The 16,690-nt window shown below is 45.7% G+C and overlaps 1 protein-coding gene across 2 annotated transcripts; it reads left to right on the top strand.

Annotated features, from left to right (window-relative positions):
• The first annotated feature begins 639 nt into the window (after window positions 1–639).
• LOC126399123 (sine oculis-binding protein homolog) lies at window positions 640–15,522 on the top strand. 2 transcript variants are annotated; one of them, XM_050058940.1, is made up of 7 exons: window positions 640–936; window positions 3,511–3,640; window positions 3,943–4,137; window positions 5,956–6,107; window positions 7,286–7,381; window positions 8,891–10,792; window positions 13,083–15,522. In XM_050058940.1, the coding sequence occupies exons 1-6, from the start codon at window positions 844–846 to the stop codon at window positions 10,781–10,783; spliced, it is 2,559 nt and encodes an 852-aa protein (XP_049914897.1). In that variant the 5' UTR covers window positions 640–843; the 3' UTR covers window positions 10,784–10,792; window positions 13,083–15,522. The 2 variants fall into 2 exon arrangements, with proteins under 2 accessions (XP_049914897.1, XP_049914896.1); XM_050058939.1 differs by having other exon boundaries at window positions 8,870–10,792.
• Window positions 15,523–16,690: the final 1,168 nt, after the last annotated feature.

Here is a 16,690-nt window from a genome sequence, read left to right as displayed (position 1 = left end):
AGTCCACTTGTATGACCATACAATGAGCAATTCCATTAAAAGTCCAAAGCATAGGGCCAAAACCGTTTGTTGTTATCTATTTTATTCACTAGAGGGGGGTTGTTTTCCTCCAAAAATCTACTAACTTTCACTCATATATGCAAACATATATACATATACACACATAGATATACTGACGCATATATATATATATATATGTATATATACACACAGATGTAAAAACATACACAACTACTTTACATATCTTTGCAGACACACATCTGTACACACATATTATGTCATTACCTTCATTCTCACACTTATGTATGTACAAATATTTTTACTAACTACACGTTGTCATTGAGTAGGAGCCACTATATCAAAATGAGATGCCCACTTTCTCCATCCATCCATCCATTCATCCATCCATCCATCCATTTTCATCCGCTTATCCAGGGCCGGGTCGCGGGGGCAGCACTAAGTGCCACTAAAAGAGTTCTGTAGTGGAGTGGTAGATTATTGGGCCCACTTTGGTTTTCTCTTTTACGCACTGTTACGTTTAGCCGTAATTAACAATTTACTTTGAAAGTCCCAACCGGAAGCTTTGTCTTTGTTACCTGCAGATACTTGACAGTGTCGGAGAAGAGAGGGTGAGGATTGTTCAGCGGCGGAGCCTCCAGCCCGGAGCGCACGCATGTTCAGTGGACTCGAATGGTGCGAAGCCCCAGATGAGGGACTCAGACGTCCGGGAATGACAGCCGCTGTCACCGGGAGTGACAGCTTTCACTCTGAGCTACTCCGCTAAAAAACCCCTCCAGCTGACACCCAACACTGATCCGGATCGGATCCAGCCACACCAGGACTATGCCAGAGATGGAGAAAGGGAGACCACCGGAAAATAAACGCAGCAGGAAACCTGCGCACCCCGTGAAGAGGGAGATCAACCAGGAGATGAAGGTGAGAGTGAGTTTGTGTGTCACTGCTAGATTAGTTTTTATCAAGTGAGATGCGTTCATGGCCGAGAGATAACTTCTGTACGCGCACGTCTCCCTACTCAGCTCAGAGAGGCAGAGAGTCAACTGCGCACAGATCAATGCTGGGAATAATCACGCACGTAACTGTGTTTGTTTTCACTCAATACTCTCCTTATGTCTTTAAAGTAAGCAAACATACGTCATGAAGACACTTTGGTTGCACGTTTAGAGAAATCACTGCCATCTTCAAAGTTTGCACCCCTCGGAGGACAATCAGGGAATCATAATAAACATATCTTATAAATATAAACTCCGAAATGTCACACACACAGACACACACAGGACGTTTTAATTATAGATGTTCGCAGCGGATAAGAGTAGGTTGGCCTTTGCCTGTACTCGGGACGCCATGTCAGCCCAGCTGTGGCCGGACGCGCACACCGTAATGTCCAGCGGAGATCCAGATGTGCGTCACTTCTTCCCCGCTCTCGCAGTGCGCACACTTGCTGTACCACAGAGGCTTGCCCTCATGCCTTCCCAAAGAGAGAGGGCATTTATATGCTTTAAATAGAATACCTCAGTCTCACCATGGGAAAAACACTACAGCAATATCACACTTTTTGAATTACACACCAAATTAAAGTTCATTTCCAGAGATAGGACATGTGTTTTAGGAATGTCTCCTCTTGTTGCTTACTTTAAAGGACAGTTACAGTTAAATCACAGTAACAGACATGATTCCCTCCTCCCATTAAAAGCCTATTACTGCATGGAAACTAATCCATGGATTGTCTGCTTTGTTTGGGTTTGGACACTGGCTATTTGAGAGTGTTGATTGTGGTGGTAAAGGGATATCCGAAGCTCCTTCAAGCAGGAGCTCAGAAATCTAAAAAGACAAGCAAGTTTCTTTGGGAGGGGGGAGGTGGTGGAGGAGGGAGATTCTGGCCTTTTCGTGAGAGAGGAAATGTGCTCTTTTTGTGTAAGTGGTTTGGATTGTAGCGTTTGATATCCAGGGGAGGTGTAGTGTTACAACTTAACTAATTTTAATCAAAACATGTGAAACGCTATCCCCGCTTGATGTGAGCCTGCCTGGGCTGAATCTCAGGGTCGGCCCCGGTTTGTTGCCTTTGGCTGCAACTCTCTCTGTGGTTTGGGATATGGCTTGTCACTCTCACAAAGCAGATGTTTGTCTGAACTGCCAAAAAGAAACAAAAACAACATTGTGGGAAGTGGAGGGGTGGGTGAAAAAAAAAATTGCCCGGCTTTCGTTAACAAGCAAACGGAAAGACTAAGTGACACTGAGCTGTATGGATATAGGAGAGGATACCTAGATAAGACGTAAAGTGAAATCATAGAGATGTGCAAAAGGAAGACAGTGAGAAAAAAAACGACAGACAGGAAGGCAGGAAAACTGATTTCGAGCTCAGCTGAGGTCCGGCCTTGTGTTGTCTCTGTAATACATCTGTTTCAACACCACATTCGGACCTACTCCCTCCACGTCAGACCCGAGCGCAGCACCAGACACCGGATACTTAACTTTAATCATCGTTAGGCATATTTAGCTGGATATGATACCACTGCTTGCACTCACCCACACACTCTCCCAGACGCACACACACAGCAGAAAGTGAGCAAGCAAGGGAGAGATCCATTTCTTTGAGGCCCTAGAGCAGAGCAGAGGTCGGAGTGAGGAAAGCAGGGGAAAGAATGTGCAGTCAGTACTACAGCACTACAACACCACCACAGCAGACTGGCTGTGCTGGAAAAGGGTGAAACCTGAGAGGCAGCGCTGTGTCGGGTGTCAGGGCTGGAAGGTGCTGGGGTGGAGGGGAGGATGGTGAAGATGGGAGGTGAGGGAGGGGGGCAGAGGGGAGAAAGAGAGGCAAGGGGAGGGACAGGGAAAGTGGGGAAAAGAGAGAGTGGTGGACACTGGAGGGAGAAGAAGGGAGAGGAGTGGGGCATTTCCGAGAACCGTGGGACCTCGCTGTGGTGTAGGGTGTCCCGCTCTGATTTCTGCCCGTTCCGGATCAGGTTTCTCCTCCAATCCGGTCCTCCCAAAGCCACAGAGAGAGGTGGGTGGATAAAGAGAGAGACCTTTGTGTTTTTTTTTTCATCTGGTCGTAATAAAAAAAAGAGAGGGACCACACATCCCATCTGCGGGGAACAGTTTTCTTTTCTCCCTCTTTTTTCCAATTAAAAGAGATAAACAAAGGATGATTCATAGATTTCACACTGGTGTTAGGTTTTAAACCTTTCCGTCTCAGATTTAGCAAGAGTAAACAACTCGAATACATCATGGAAAAAGCGTCATACTGTACTCCACTGTGCCCGTATTCATTTCCCCAACTGGGCTGGGGCTGAGAAAGAATCCCTTGCATTGATTCAGAGTAGGAAGGCCTGATTATGTTTAACATAGGATAAAAAGTTCCACTAACAACCCCTAAGATGTACGGTCACAATTTCCCATGTGCAGGCAGGCTATGGCTCAGTTACCGTATCTCTTTACATAGAGGGTTAATCAGTGATTTCTTTTCCTCTTTTTTTTTTACTCATGCAGACGTTCGCAGAGAGCACCATGAACGAGCTGCTGGGATGGTACGGCTACGACAAGGTGGACCTCAGAGAGTCAGAGGCCAATGAGATCAGAAACTACAGAGAGAGGCGTCAGCATGTGTCTGTGCTAAAAGGTGAGGGCAGGTGTCGACAGTTCACTGTTAGGAAGGAGTCTTCTTGGATTTACGCTAACAGGTTGGGCAGGTTTCAGTGCAGACATTGTGTCACTGTTCAAATTTGCCAGACACACTGTACCGCAGATGCAACTTCTCGAGTTTCTTTCATTACGATACATCTATTGTTTCTCAGCACGACTGTACTGAAAATCAGTGTGGGGCTTTGTTACATTATTACAGTATCATGTGAGGCATACCGTGGATTTACACTATTGTGTTACCTGAAAAATCATTAGCATCATGTTGCGTTTGTCTTTCAGAGAACTCATTGCCAAAACCTAAGAGCATGGACACCAAAGTCGGTCACTCCGTCCTCACCATGAAGAGTGGAGAGAGAGAGTCCTCCAGTGTCCCCTCCTCCTCACCTTCATCTTCCTCAACAAGTTCATCCCTGACCACCCCAAAGGAGCACAAGAGTGCCCCTGTCATTGTCCCCCTCATAAAGCCATCAGCAGGTAGTGGAGCTGTGGGACTACACAATAAGGGATATGATGTTAGCTTGTAGCTGTACCCCAGATTCACACATGCACACATAACCCCTGACTTGTGTTATGGTTATATTTGAGAAGTCAGAGTGCAGGATCAGCAATGTGGATGGGCAAATATGAGTTTCAGCAGTTTCCTCAAGGGTCCTGAACAATCACGGAGGCCCAGAAGACAGTCAAAAGGATCATTTTTGTTTTATTTAGTGACCTTCTAGAGCAGTGGTTCCCAACTGGTGGGTCGCGGGTCCACTCTGAATGGACCGCAAGTGACTCGCAAACGTGTCAACTTTGTAAAAAACACTTTATTTTGTAGTACAGTGAATTTCCAGCATCAAGCTTTTATTTTGATGTACCATTTTCTGCTGTAATGGACAGCTACTTGACAGAGACAGCAAACTAGCTTGACATAAAGCGCAACGGCTATGCATGTTCTCAGACTGCTTAGTTGTGCACCTACGAATTTTTGTAACTAGGCGCTGCTATGTGTGTGGGGCTTTTCAAACGTGAGTGTCACAAATAATGATAAAAGCAAATAAACCTAATTAAGAAGTAAAATAATGAATTACTTTTTACCATCATTATGTCTCTGGATTTTAGTCACTTCACTTAAATATACTCATATCTTTCTTATATACTCATATACCATCTACCTGCCAGGGACTGCAGATGAAAATTAGCCTGTATGGCTAAATCTGGCACATTCATGTGAATTAGGTGGTCATGTTAATTAACACGCACTGTCCCTTTTTAAATAAAACAGATATAAAAAGAAACATAAATGCCCTAAAACCAGAAAATCTTAAAAATATGTCGCCATCCGAATAAAACCGGTACAGGATATTCAGTGTATCAGCCTTGTTATTCCAGTTATTTGCCTGCTTTCCTTGAAGGCACTCTGTAAAGGCAATAAAGTATGTCCATGAATATTTGATATGAGATCTGAGTTTACAGCTAATTACAATTCCTCCTCTGCACTGAAGCGTTGCTTGTTGCATGTATTGTCTATGGTGTTTTTCAGGTAACACTGCGCTGAGCATAAACGCCTTTGTGTGTGCACGTAGCGCGCTCGCCATCTGTTGAGGCCCAGGCCTGTGCAGTGACATTTTCTATTGTTTTGACTGTGTAAGAAAAATCATACTTTAAATGTGCTGTACGCACAGTATAAAAAGGGCTACAGTTCTTACCCTGTTCGCTCCATGTTGATGTAAAATCGTCAATGAAAGCCAACTCTTAAACCTCAGTTATTGTTTCATTTCAGTGTGCCAGAGTACAGAGTCAAAACAGTTCAAACTGTGTCGGGATCCGAATACCCACGGACCACACAAAGCAGTGTTGCAGATAATAAGAAATAACAGTGGTGCGGCGGCCTCCCTGAAATTAGACTGCCCCGAGACCTCTTTAATTAATTCATAGTGGGGTATATCCCACAGGAGGTTTGGAGCCCCTCCAGCTCTGGGCCACGATCCTGTGATTCTCCAACACGCTGACATTATTCAAACATATACTTGATCAGATAATTGGTTGAGGAAGAGCACAGCTGACTCATGTCTCCTGAATTCTGGTGAGATTAAAGAACTTTGCTTTACCTGATCAAAAATACTGAGTGAAAATACTTTTATTTTGTCTATTATCAACACAGGTCTCACTCTTAAACAGTCGTCGTCTTCTAAACCCAACAGCCGCACACACTTCTTCAGAGCTGGGCTGTTTTAGCAAAGCTGGGTAGTCAAAGTTTTGCAAGTTGCATGCATTAACTGACCTCAAACTTTTTCTGCTTTTCCCCGACAGTGGAAGACGTACAGAATGTGCAGATAGTGTGTGTTTGGTGCCAGAAGGAAGGTGTAAAACGCTACTCTCTATGTATGGGATCAGAGCTCAAGAGCTTCTGCAGTGAGAAGTGTTTTGCCGCCTGCAGACGGGCCTACTTCAAACGCAACAAGGTAAGTGGTGAATGAAAAAATGTTTTCAATACGTAGCACCATCACTGGAAATCCTGATACCTCACATGTATGAGTACTTTACATGGACAGAGTTTGTTCCACTCTACATAAACAGGAGACCCAGGCATCAAGTGGCTTCTGGCAGGTAAACAGACCCTGAGAAACAGATCCCCCTGATCTTGTGAGGTCATAACTGATGGATTAATTTACAGGAATTTGAAAAGCGGGGATCTCTGAGAACACACTTTCTAGTTAATATGGAGGACCCAGTTTAGGAATGGTGGCAGGGAGGTCAAAGTTTGTAGAGGACACTTAGTATCAGTTTCGCGTTAATGGAGGAGGGGCCGGCCGTTAAGTGGCTTTGGTCTGGAGGACAGGAAAGCTGCAACTATGAAGAGCCGCTCTGATGCACATTGCCGTGATTTTTCACCTTCCATTACGACATGGATATGGCCTCTTTAGAGGTGCGGTGTGACAAGCAGCTGTATCGCCTTTCGCCCTCGCTGTTGTTTATACTGTGGTTGGTTTATTCACATGACAAGAGAGACAAAAAGGAGGGCTGGACGGACCCTGCGCGCAACAAGGCCTCTAGTTTTTCAGAGGCAGGGAGGAAAGCATTGCCGTTGGCTTGTTGCAGCTTGTCTGAGAGGAAGGCCAGAAGGCCTGGGGCGAGGTGTCCACTTTCAGTGCATACCTTACCTTCAGCTGCCTCATGTTTCGTAACTCAACACGACTCAATGGGTTACAGAGATGGGGGAGCACTCAGATCCACAGCAGATCAGCTTACATGAATCAAGAGGAATTTCCTATATTAATACTGGCAAGGCCATTAATAATACGACAATACATCACCTGCATTATCTCCCCGCTCGGTTGTAGAGTCGTATCTGTTTCACAACACAGTGATTTCCCTCTGTTGTACTGACCTTTACGGTTTGGCGCCATCACGCATGAAGTTCAAACTGTTTCTAACCTTGATGACAAGGCGATTCATCCGAAAGCTATTTTCTGCACTTGTTATTTAAGAAGCTCAAGTTTGGCTTAATGACCACAGAATGATTCCATCAACTGCAGCTACATCATTATTTATTGGAGAATGAATCCATCAACTTAGGTCTGACAAACTGCCTCACAGTGGTTCATGTCATGTGTGTCACACTGCGGTTTTCCCCTGTCAGGCCAGAGATGAAGACCTCCACGGTGAGAGATCCCCTCAACATCCCCACACAGAGGACTCGCCCAGACTGGTGCTGAAGATAAACAGCAATGTCAGAGTAAGAGGACACTATCAATGTATCTTTTGTTTTCCAATCTGAGGTATTATTATGAATACGTTATAACATTACAGGAGTAAATAGCTTTATACACATGTAGCTTGTGTTCTTCTTACCTTAAGGTCACAGTTAGTAACTCTTTTAAGAAATAACTTTTGTCATATTTGCTAAAACTGTCACTATTTTGTCATACTCCTCTGCCTACTCTTGTAGCGCTTCTAATGGCCTTGCCACGTGTGAACGAAAACAATTGATTAGAACCAAGGAGTCTGTAACGTAGCTGTCAATCAGATCAATCACTCTGTGAACTGCAATCAAACTGTCAAAGTGGGCAGCGCTGATCAAATATGAATCAAGATTCTGTAACTGCATTGCTTCTCTCTCATCTCAAGTGTTTTCAGAAACATATTTCAGTGTACTGTTTAGCTGTAAAATGAGAAAGTTAGTCCTTTCGATGTCACAAACAAACAAACTTTCTCATTTACAGCTAAACAGTACACTAAAATATGTTTCTAAAAACATCTTAGGTGAGAATTAGGCAATTCAATAACAAAATATTATTTCATATTTGATCAGAGCTGCCTTGTTTGACAGCACACAGTGATTGACATGATTGACAGCTACGTTAGAGACTCCTCTGCCCTGATTGGTTGTTTTTGGTGCCCCGTGGTCCGGTCTAGTGAAGCAGTAGGAAGAGGAAGGACATGATTTTTTTGTCTCATGCACTTTTTTTCAGAGTATTGCGACAATTTCTGCAAATATGACAAGGAGTTATGTTCATAAAAGTTAGTTACTGTAGCTTTAACATGTTGGAATAACCAGGGCTGTCAAGTGATTAAAAAAACTAATCTCATTAATTACATGCAATTTTTGTTGTTAAAGTATTTTTAAAAATTCAATTTAAATTAATTTGGCAGATGTGTCCTTGTAAAGCTGACGAAATTTGGACATAAGTGTCCCTATGTCCTCTACCACTGAAACTGGTCTGCAATCCAGTGCGATCCATTTTGCAAGGGAGCTAGTTGGTCACAGGTAGACTTAGTCAGTTTGAACGCCTGGTTAAGTGTGGCTTGACGAGGCTAGCTGCTAGCGTTAGCATCAGAGGCTGTGCTAACTAAATCCTTTGAGCTGGGGTGATATTTCAGGCTCAAAGTACTCTGATAGTACAAAAATTCCTTACTGCAGAGGACAGTGCTCCTATTAACAGTTCCATCTGGGTGTTTTTTAAATGTAAATGTTCCATTCATGGGGCCAAGCAGCATCGTCTCGTCTGCCTCCATCATGTGATAAAGCCACTGTGGCCTTCAACAACTCACCGGGTCAAAGGGCACCAAGGAATGTGATTAATCAGCGTCAATTTTTTTAACATGTTATTTTTTTCTGTGATTAATTAATCAAAATTAATGCGTTATTTTGACAGCCCTACTCCTAATATTGTGTACTTGTATATTTTCAGCTAGACTCTATCAGGTCAGTGACCCTCCACAGTCTCTCTCCCCTGTACCACAGGTATGTGATTGGTGCAAGCATGTCCGTCACACTAAAGAATACCTGGACTTCGGATCTGGCGAGGAGCGACTCCAGTTCTGCAGCACCAAGTGTCTCAATCAGTACAAGATGGATGTTTTCTACAGAGAAGCCCGCGCAGCTCTCACTAGCTCCAGCCCGAGCAGAGCCAGCCAGGAGGGGAGGGCGGACGCCATCGTGGCCGGGCAAAAGCTGCTCACTCCTGAGTCTTGGAGCAGCAGCGCAGCAGAGGCTCGTCATAGAAACCTTTCCCCTAAAGGGCCTACACCAATCCATGGATCAGCAGAATCCACCTCTGTGTCCCCCTCAGAGGCATCCTCATCAAATTCCAAGATCCCTGTCTCTGGGCTGAGGACCCTGGAGAGACCCATCCAGCCTCCTCCCCCTGCTGTGGAGGTGTCACCCCATCCTGCTCCCGTTCACCCACCACCTCCTCATCCTCGTCCCACTCTGGAACATCAGCCTGTACCTCAAATCCATATGCCCTTCATCAGACCTCCTCTTCATGCTCAGGGCCTGAAAAGCCCCCTTGCCAACCCTCCCAGACACCCAGGCCCCCCTTCAAGTCCTATCCACAGACCTCCCCACTCTCCTCACCTGCAGCCCCCGACCTCTTCCATGAATCCCCCTGGACTGATGCATCCCTTCCCAGGTGCCTACTTCCCTGGCTTGCACTCCCCTCCTCTGAACATGATGCCAAGAGGTCCCGTCCCAATGCCTCCAATAATGAACTATGGTATTCCTTCCTTTAGCCCTCTTCTGCCCCAACCCACTGTCCTGGTGCCTTATCCCATCATTGTTCCCCTACCTGTCCCCATACCCATTCCTATCCCTATTCCAGTTCCCTCTAAGTCAACCCTAGAAACTCCAAGTCACAGTGGTGTTATCCAGCCTGTGCCAGAGGGGGTAGACAGGGGTAGATCCAGGGTTACCAGGCCGCCATCTCCGGGGATTCTTGAAGGGGACAGCAGATTGGTATCCAACAAATTGGGTGGAACCTTGACTCAAGGTCTCCCCTCACTAAGTGAGCCCAACACAGATTGGGTTAAATCAGAGAGGCCATTCCCGTCCCCGACATCCACACCCCACAGCGGAGCATCCTCCCCCAGAGCACAGTACAATGAATCGCCCTGCTCAGCCTCAGGGTCAGAGGGGCTGACAGACTATAAGCAGCAGCAGCAGTCAGAGCGACAAGTCATCCAACGGGTTCTTCAAAGGACCCAAGTGAAGCCCAGTGCCAACGGAGTGGTGGACCTATCAGGGCTGGGAGAGTCAGGAACTGGGCAGGGTACCAGATCAGGACTCCATGACATCATCAGACCCACCCCTCCTATACAACAGTCCCCATCACATGACACTGTCTACCACCACCAGGACTCCCACACTCCACCTTCACACACCCCGCCCAGCCCCGCAGGCAGCAGCCCTCCGTACGATGCCACATCCTCTGCCCTGAAATCTCAGGACCACAGTCCAAACGGGATGTCCTCCTCATCCACACCCGTCAGCCCGGACTCCTCCCTGCTCCAGAGAGTACCAGCACCGCCTCCTGATCCTGCGCTCAGTGAGCTGGAGGCCATCAAAGAGAACAAGTGCTCTGTTGTTGGCCCAGTGCGGGTTGAGGGCCCAGTCAGTCAGTCAGAAGAGCCCTTGGCAGTAGTTGGGGATGTAGGAGAGGACCCCCATGTTCCTGATGAGGACCATGCCTATGCCCTGCCCACAGCGCCAAAGACAGGTGGGACCACCATCCCGCTGCTCTTGCCCAAACTCAGGGACAAGGGCAGCCTGCGGAGCCCTGCTAATATGCCCAGCGCTGTAGACATGGAGCCAGCTCTGAAGAGGCGATGTCTACGAATCCGTGATCAGAATAAGTAGAGGATGGAGGTGAGAGATTCTGTTACAAGGCAAAGTATAGATAGCATTGCTTTCACTAGCTGTTTCATCTGATATGACTGAGTTGGAAGAAAGGAGAGAACTACTGTAGCTCGTTATCTTACTCATACATCCGCAGACGACATGCCACAAGCAGCACATGGGTGGGAGAGCATTTCAGAGATTGTCAGGTACATCTGAGAGTGTACCGAGTTGACTCTAACTGTATTTGCACAAGCTTTCTAAATCACACTGCGGAGCTCTGTGTGGCAAACCCCCACCCACGTGGTGCTCTGTCTTGGTTAAATTAAAAAGCAGCAATTATTTTTAAGCGCCATTTGACTAAGGATTGGAAAATGTGCACACACTCACACTCACGCAGGGCGAGCTTAATCACAGGTCTCACAGTATGCGCGTGGTCACTAAACAGCATGGCGCCAAAGAGAGAGAATCCCAGTAACCTGGCACTCCTCTGGGCTCTAAGGTTACAACAGGGGAAGGAGGTGGAGGGCACAGGCAGTGAGAGTCACTTTGAAAGGCGATCACTTCACCACAACCTGACAGTCACAATGCTTTGTTTGCATGGCAGCCTGTTCTGTAGATTCAGTTTTGCCAAGATGTGTGAAAACGTGTGTTTGCGAGGGAAGGAGAGGATTTCTTCATATCTACCAATTAGCTGAAATCCAGAGTAGTTTGCAATGTATGAGAAGGTAGTAGGTGAAGGACAGATGGCTGCTGCTAAATCAAAACCGTGACCTTGAGGTTATAAGATGGATCGTCCAACGTGACACCCAGACAGAGAGACAGATCGAGCGAGGTTGATCAAGTGTGACCCCAAAGTCAAACCCTTGCTTCTCGCAGTCTGAACGCTGAGGCGGCGCAGACATGTCTCTGAGGTCACTGTAGAGACAGAGGTGATTGTCAGGCAGACTACAAGGCGCTGCGAATATGAGAGCCAGCCTTCAGCTGTGATAGAGCTCTGGGGCTTCGCTAGAAAACACAGGGGCAGAACCAGAGCGGTTCGATTACGCATGTCACAATGACACCCTGTTCTGGCTTCGGCTCGTCTCCCACATATGACTTTAGCACTCTCCTCTCCCCTTTCAGTCCTTTTCCTTCTCTTCACTCACCACCGCTGTCCTGTGCCAACCAGATGTTGTTGTAAGAGTGCAAGCAGAAAATCCTCCTCACTTCTGACCAATCAAAGGGTCTCTTGATTTCACTTGCCTGATTGGTAGTCCAAATGGCTGTAACACCACCCGCCGTCCTCACCCGCTGGTATCTTGCCACGGCAATATCACGTTACGGTTTTACTGTATGTGCTGAGATTAATCTGCTGATATTACAGAGACGGTTTAGATTTCAACTGACCTGCTTTTCTCTCCGAACGCCCATCTGTCAGCGTAATAATTCTGTTTAAAAATAATGGCTGTCGATAGAGAGAGCACAACACGAACCTTTATCTTACACCCCCAGATGTTTTGCGTCTAAGTTACAAGATTCCCTTTCACTAAATGAGTTCCCACTTTACTCTTTGTCATTTGTTGTGGTTTCATGCGTCCCCTTAGTAACCAATACATATGAAATCACAGCATGCTGCTTGTGTCGTGCAGATGGATTTATGGCCCTGCCGTTGTGTGTAATGGGAGCTGGCTGCCGTATGCGAATGACTTTAGCTCGCCACCTCTGTGCTCTGAGCCCAACACCGCTGTCCTGTTCTATTGTCTCCACTGCTAAGAGTCTTTCTTTTTATTTAAAAAAAATCTCCCACTCTGACAGAATCAGCAGCCAAGTGAAGGATTTCACCTCAGGAAACAGCCCGTTTTTTCGTCTCAGTTTTCCCTTGCCTTTATTTGGGATATTTTATAGCCCCGTGTAATCCGATCCCACCACATGGGTATTCGCTGAGCGTTTGAAACTAAAACGCAATGGGACAGAGGGAGTACAGAACCCTGGTTTGGCCCTTACATGAGAGTGTGTGTGTGCGTCTGTTTACGTTTAATATGTGTGTGTTTGAATGGGAGTCTGTGTTAGTGTGTGAGAGAGAAAGAGGCCAGATGTTCTTGGTTTTGATTGTGCCCTGTGCGACAGTTATCTGAGTGTTGACACGACTAAAAGCCTCATTCTCAGGGTTCGTGTAGAATAGGTGGATTAAGGAATGAGTGTCCAGAGCAGGAGGGGTTGATATAAGATATCCTAGAAATGGAAATTACACAGAATCAGCCCAGAATCTATAACATCTCACCGCTCTGTCTCCCTCTCCTTCTCTCCTTCTCTCCCTCTCTCCCCACCTAATGAACAGACTCCCTGTTTAACACTGTATGGCGGTGCCAGATTCAGTGCCACGCCCTCTTGTGGACAACGCCAGTGCTAACACCCTCCAGCCTGTCCCTCAGCCTGTCAGCCCACCAGAGTGCTGCTCTGCCTGTAGACCAGCAGGGTGCCAACCCAGGAAGCAGTCCAGATGGCCATATTATCACAAGTCAACGTGGGGGGAGAACACAGCACAGTCACACATTTTGTCTTGGACCAAAGAGTATCGCCGGCTCGTGTTTTTTCTGTTGTGTTCAGCGAGCGCTTGATATGGAGCATCTCAGATCTTCTCCCTGTCTGCCCTAAAGTGTGTCTATGCGTGTGTGTGTATGTGTAAGTGCCCAGATGCGCCTCCTCCTCCTCCTCCTCCTCTCATTGCTCCACACAGCAGACAGGGCTCTGATCAGCCTTGTGTGGTCTTCTCAGATGGAGCCTGAACATGATCTCTTTCCAGGGGAAACGGTTTGTTTTCCCTGCCCGGCTCGCACAAAGAGCCACATTGTTCCTCTCCCCATATCCCACGCTGACTCCCCACTCCAGGTTTTGGGTTACCTGGCCGACGGGGGCTCAGACTTCAGGAGCTTTTTTATTTTTTTGACCGACAGCCAGGAATATAGTATACCCTTCTCCCCCTCCGCCCTCGCCGCCCAATCTAAATACGGTACACGGTAACACACCAGTGCTGAGGTTTGATTCCTCGCAACCTGTGATTCTCAAATCTGCACACTTCCTTTAAGGGAGGAGAGAAATTCTGCTGAGATTAAGACTTTATCATCGGGCGGTTTAGACACTGAGCGGAGAGAGCCTGGCTGGGCTGTTGAGACAGACGACGACTGAGTGACAAAACCCAATCTCTGAGAGGAACGGATGCTCCCTCTGCCTCCTCTTAAAGTCAAACTACGTAGAACATGAGTGGACACCTACTGATACACAGTAGCAGAGACGGTCTGTGAACACTTGAGTCATCCTGATGATGCTGGTCCCTCAGTTTTCACCTGATCTGCCAAAAGCTTTGACGGCAAATCAGAATTTGAATCACTTCTAGCACCAAGTGCTGTATGCTCCAAAACCCTGAACACCCACAGCACCTGACAGTTCCTGATTAAGATTTTTTTAACGTCACTGGCTTTGATTATAAAAAAAAAAAAATCAGGCTTATAATGTTACCAAATGTGGTATTATACTTTAGCATCATGCAGCAGTCAGTATTACAGTTCCCACTGTTGGGGATACCTGATGAGATCTGATCCAGACAGATCACTCAGAGGCTTTTGTCAACTCTTGTCCCATTGTACGACTTCAGTTTCTCTTGTTGAACTCTACACAGACACTATTTGATGTTATATTAACTTATGGATGATGCATCTGTAGATTTTCACCAAAAAAAAAGTTTGTTTTTTCTTTGACGATTGTATTCTGTGAGTGCCGAAGCTCTTAAACGCCCCCCCCTTGTCGTTATGTTTGTATGCCGTATCCCCACTAGAGTGCAGTGTTTGCCTGTGTAACTTTGCACCTGCCCCTAGCTGACAAGAAGGCACCAGAAGGCCCATAGGCAGCCTGCTGAAACCCATATGAGTACACAGAACATAACACTGCGCTCGGTGCCAGCAGACTGATATCCGATGCCAAGTAGAGCGCTTTTCCTTCACATCCTGCTGCCATTATTTTCTCTTTACATGCTACCATTACAGCAGTGTCAAGAAGACCCAGGGTGCCCTTCAGAGCCTCTTCTTAATGAAGAGTTCACCGGTCCCCCCCCCCCCTCCTGGGACGAGCAGTCATCATGGCCTACTCCTAGAATAACTCCAAATATGACCCTGCCATCATTCCAAAATGACATGCCTATCAGTTTGTGTGTGTGTGTGTGTGTGTGTGTGTGTGTGTGTGTGTGTGTGTGTGCGTGTGCCCTACAGCAGCGACGCATTTCTCCCCACTCATTCCAGCCCTACATCTTCACCACCACAGGTCATGCCATCCTGTTAGCGTCATCCTCGGCTGGCCAGGGGGGACTTTGTCAGTGATGACATCACTCCGTGCAAATAGCCGTGGTGTCAACAAGTGGTCCTCTACTCTGACGCCAGAGGCCAAAAAAAAAAGAAAAGAAAAAGACTATTAAAGACTGCCATTGTTGGTTTGATTGCACATTTTAATCATTGCCATTTCTGACCTGATACAGTATGAGTGTTAATACAATGTTTGGACAACAACAACAACAACAACAACAAAAAAAAAAAGTACTTTTGTGTCAGAAATGTTGTTGCTGTTGTCGCCTGGAATCCATTGGTACTTTCTGACATCCCTTGTCAAACATTTAGCCCACTGTCTGAATAGATTATTCACAGATTGTTTGTATTTGAATATAGATTCAGTAACCGAGAGCTTTGGTGGAGACCTCTTTGTAAAGTTAAATAAATAAAAGTTATTCTAAGAGCAAGAAATGTGGTCTGATTTCACACTTTGTCATAATTTTTATTTATTTATTTTTATTTTAAAACAACTGATACTGTGTTGAGGTGTAACCTTGTGAATCTTGATGTTATTCCCACACAAATAACAATTATCCAGATTTTGAGCTGTAGATAAGGACTGCTAACACACCACGGGCCCCTGTAAATATCTATTTTTAGTGCCAGCGTGTCTGCAAGGCAGCGCATCAGCATTCCTAAAATACTGAAAGTTGGTCGAGGCCCTGAGCTGTGACGGTAAAACAGATGAATGAGATAAGAGAGCAGGAATTCCGGCTAGTTGAGGGCACGAGGGGAGCTGTGATTGGTTGTTGGGGGGCTGTGGTATCCCGGCCTGCGGCAACATGCCTAATAGAGACCCAAATCTGCGGGACAGGAGTCCTCACAGCATTTATTAGTCCACAGGAACACAGGGAACAGATCTAGGATTGATATTTGTGAAGTCAGCTACACTTAGGCAGCAAGAAGCCGGATGCGAGATCTGCCTTCAAAATAAAAGCATCAATCAATCTTACCCATGATATTATAACATGGTAGCATTGAGGGGTTTATATTATTAGGATATTTTATTATCTCCTTTTATGTCAAATCATATTAACAAAATTTCAAAAAAGTCAGACAAACAACTTTATTCATATTTCACATTTCATACAAATGAGTGCAGATGGTCTACAATGGTCTTTACAACTGATAAAAAAATAAAGACAGACATTAAAAAATAGGAAAATAGCTGAAAATACTATCTAAAAAAGACAAATATTTTTAAATGAAATGACATTCCTTTAAATAAAGTACATTGCCTAATTAATTTTAGGCCAATTAATGTTGTAGTATCTCAGTCTATAGGGACTTGGCTTGGGAACCAGAAAGTCGCTGGTTTAAGTCTCCATTTGGACCAAGTATGTAGCGTGGACTGGCAGCTGGAGAGGTGCCACTTAGTATATCTTCTTCTTCTCCATCTTCTTTGTCTAATTTTAGATTAAAAGTTACTTCTAAACCCAAGGTCCAAAAAGCATATCTTAATCATTATTTTTCATTCACATAATGCAGTTACATAGGCCCATAATACATGTAGGCCTATATTAGAGATAGGAATCACCAGAGATCCCATGATACAATATTATCACAATAT

The sequence above is a fragment of the Epinephelus moara genome, chromosome 12 (assembly GCF_006386435.1).
Source record: "Epinephelus moara isolate mb chromosome 12, YSFRI_EMoa_1.0, whole genome shotgun sequence".
Taxonomy (NCBI): domain Eukaryota; kingdom Metazoa; phylum Chordata; class Actinopteri; order Perciformes; family Serranidae; genus Epinephelus; species Epinephelus moara.
Note: the sequence above shows the minus strand (reverse complement) of the source record. Positions and strands in the feature narration are given on the sequence as shown.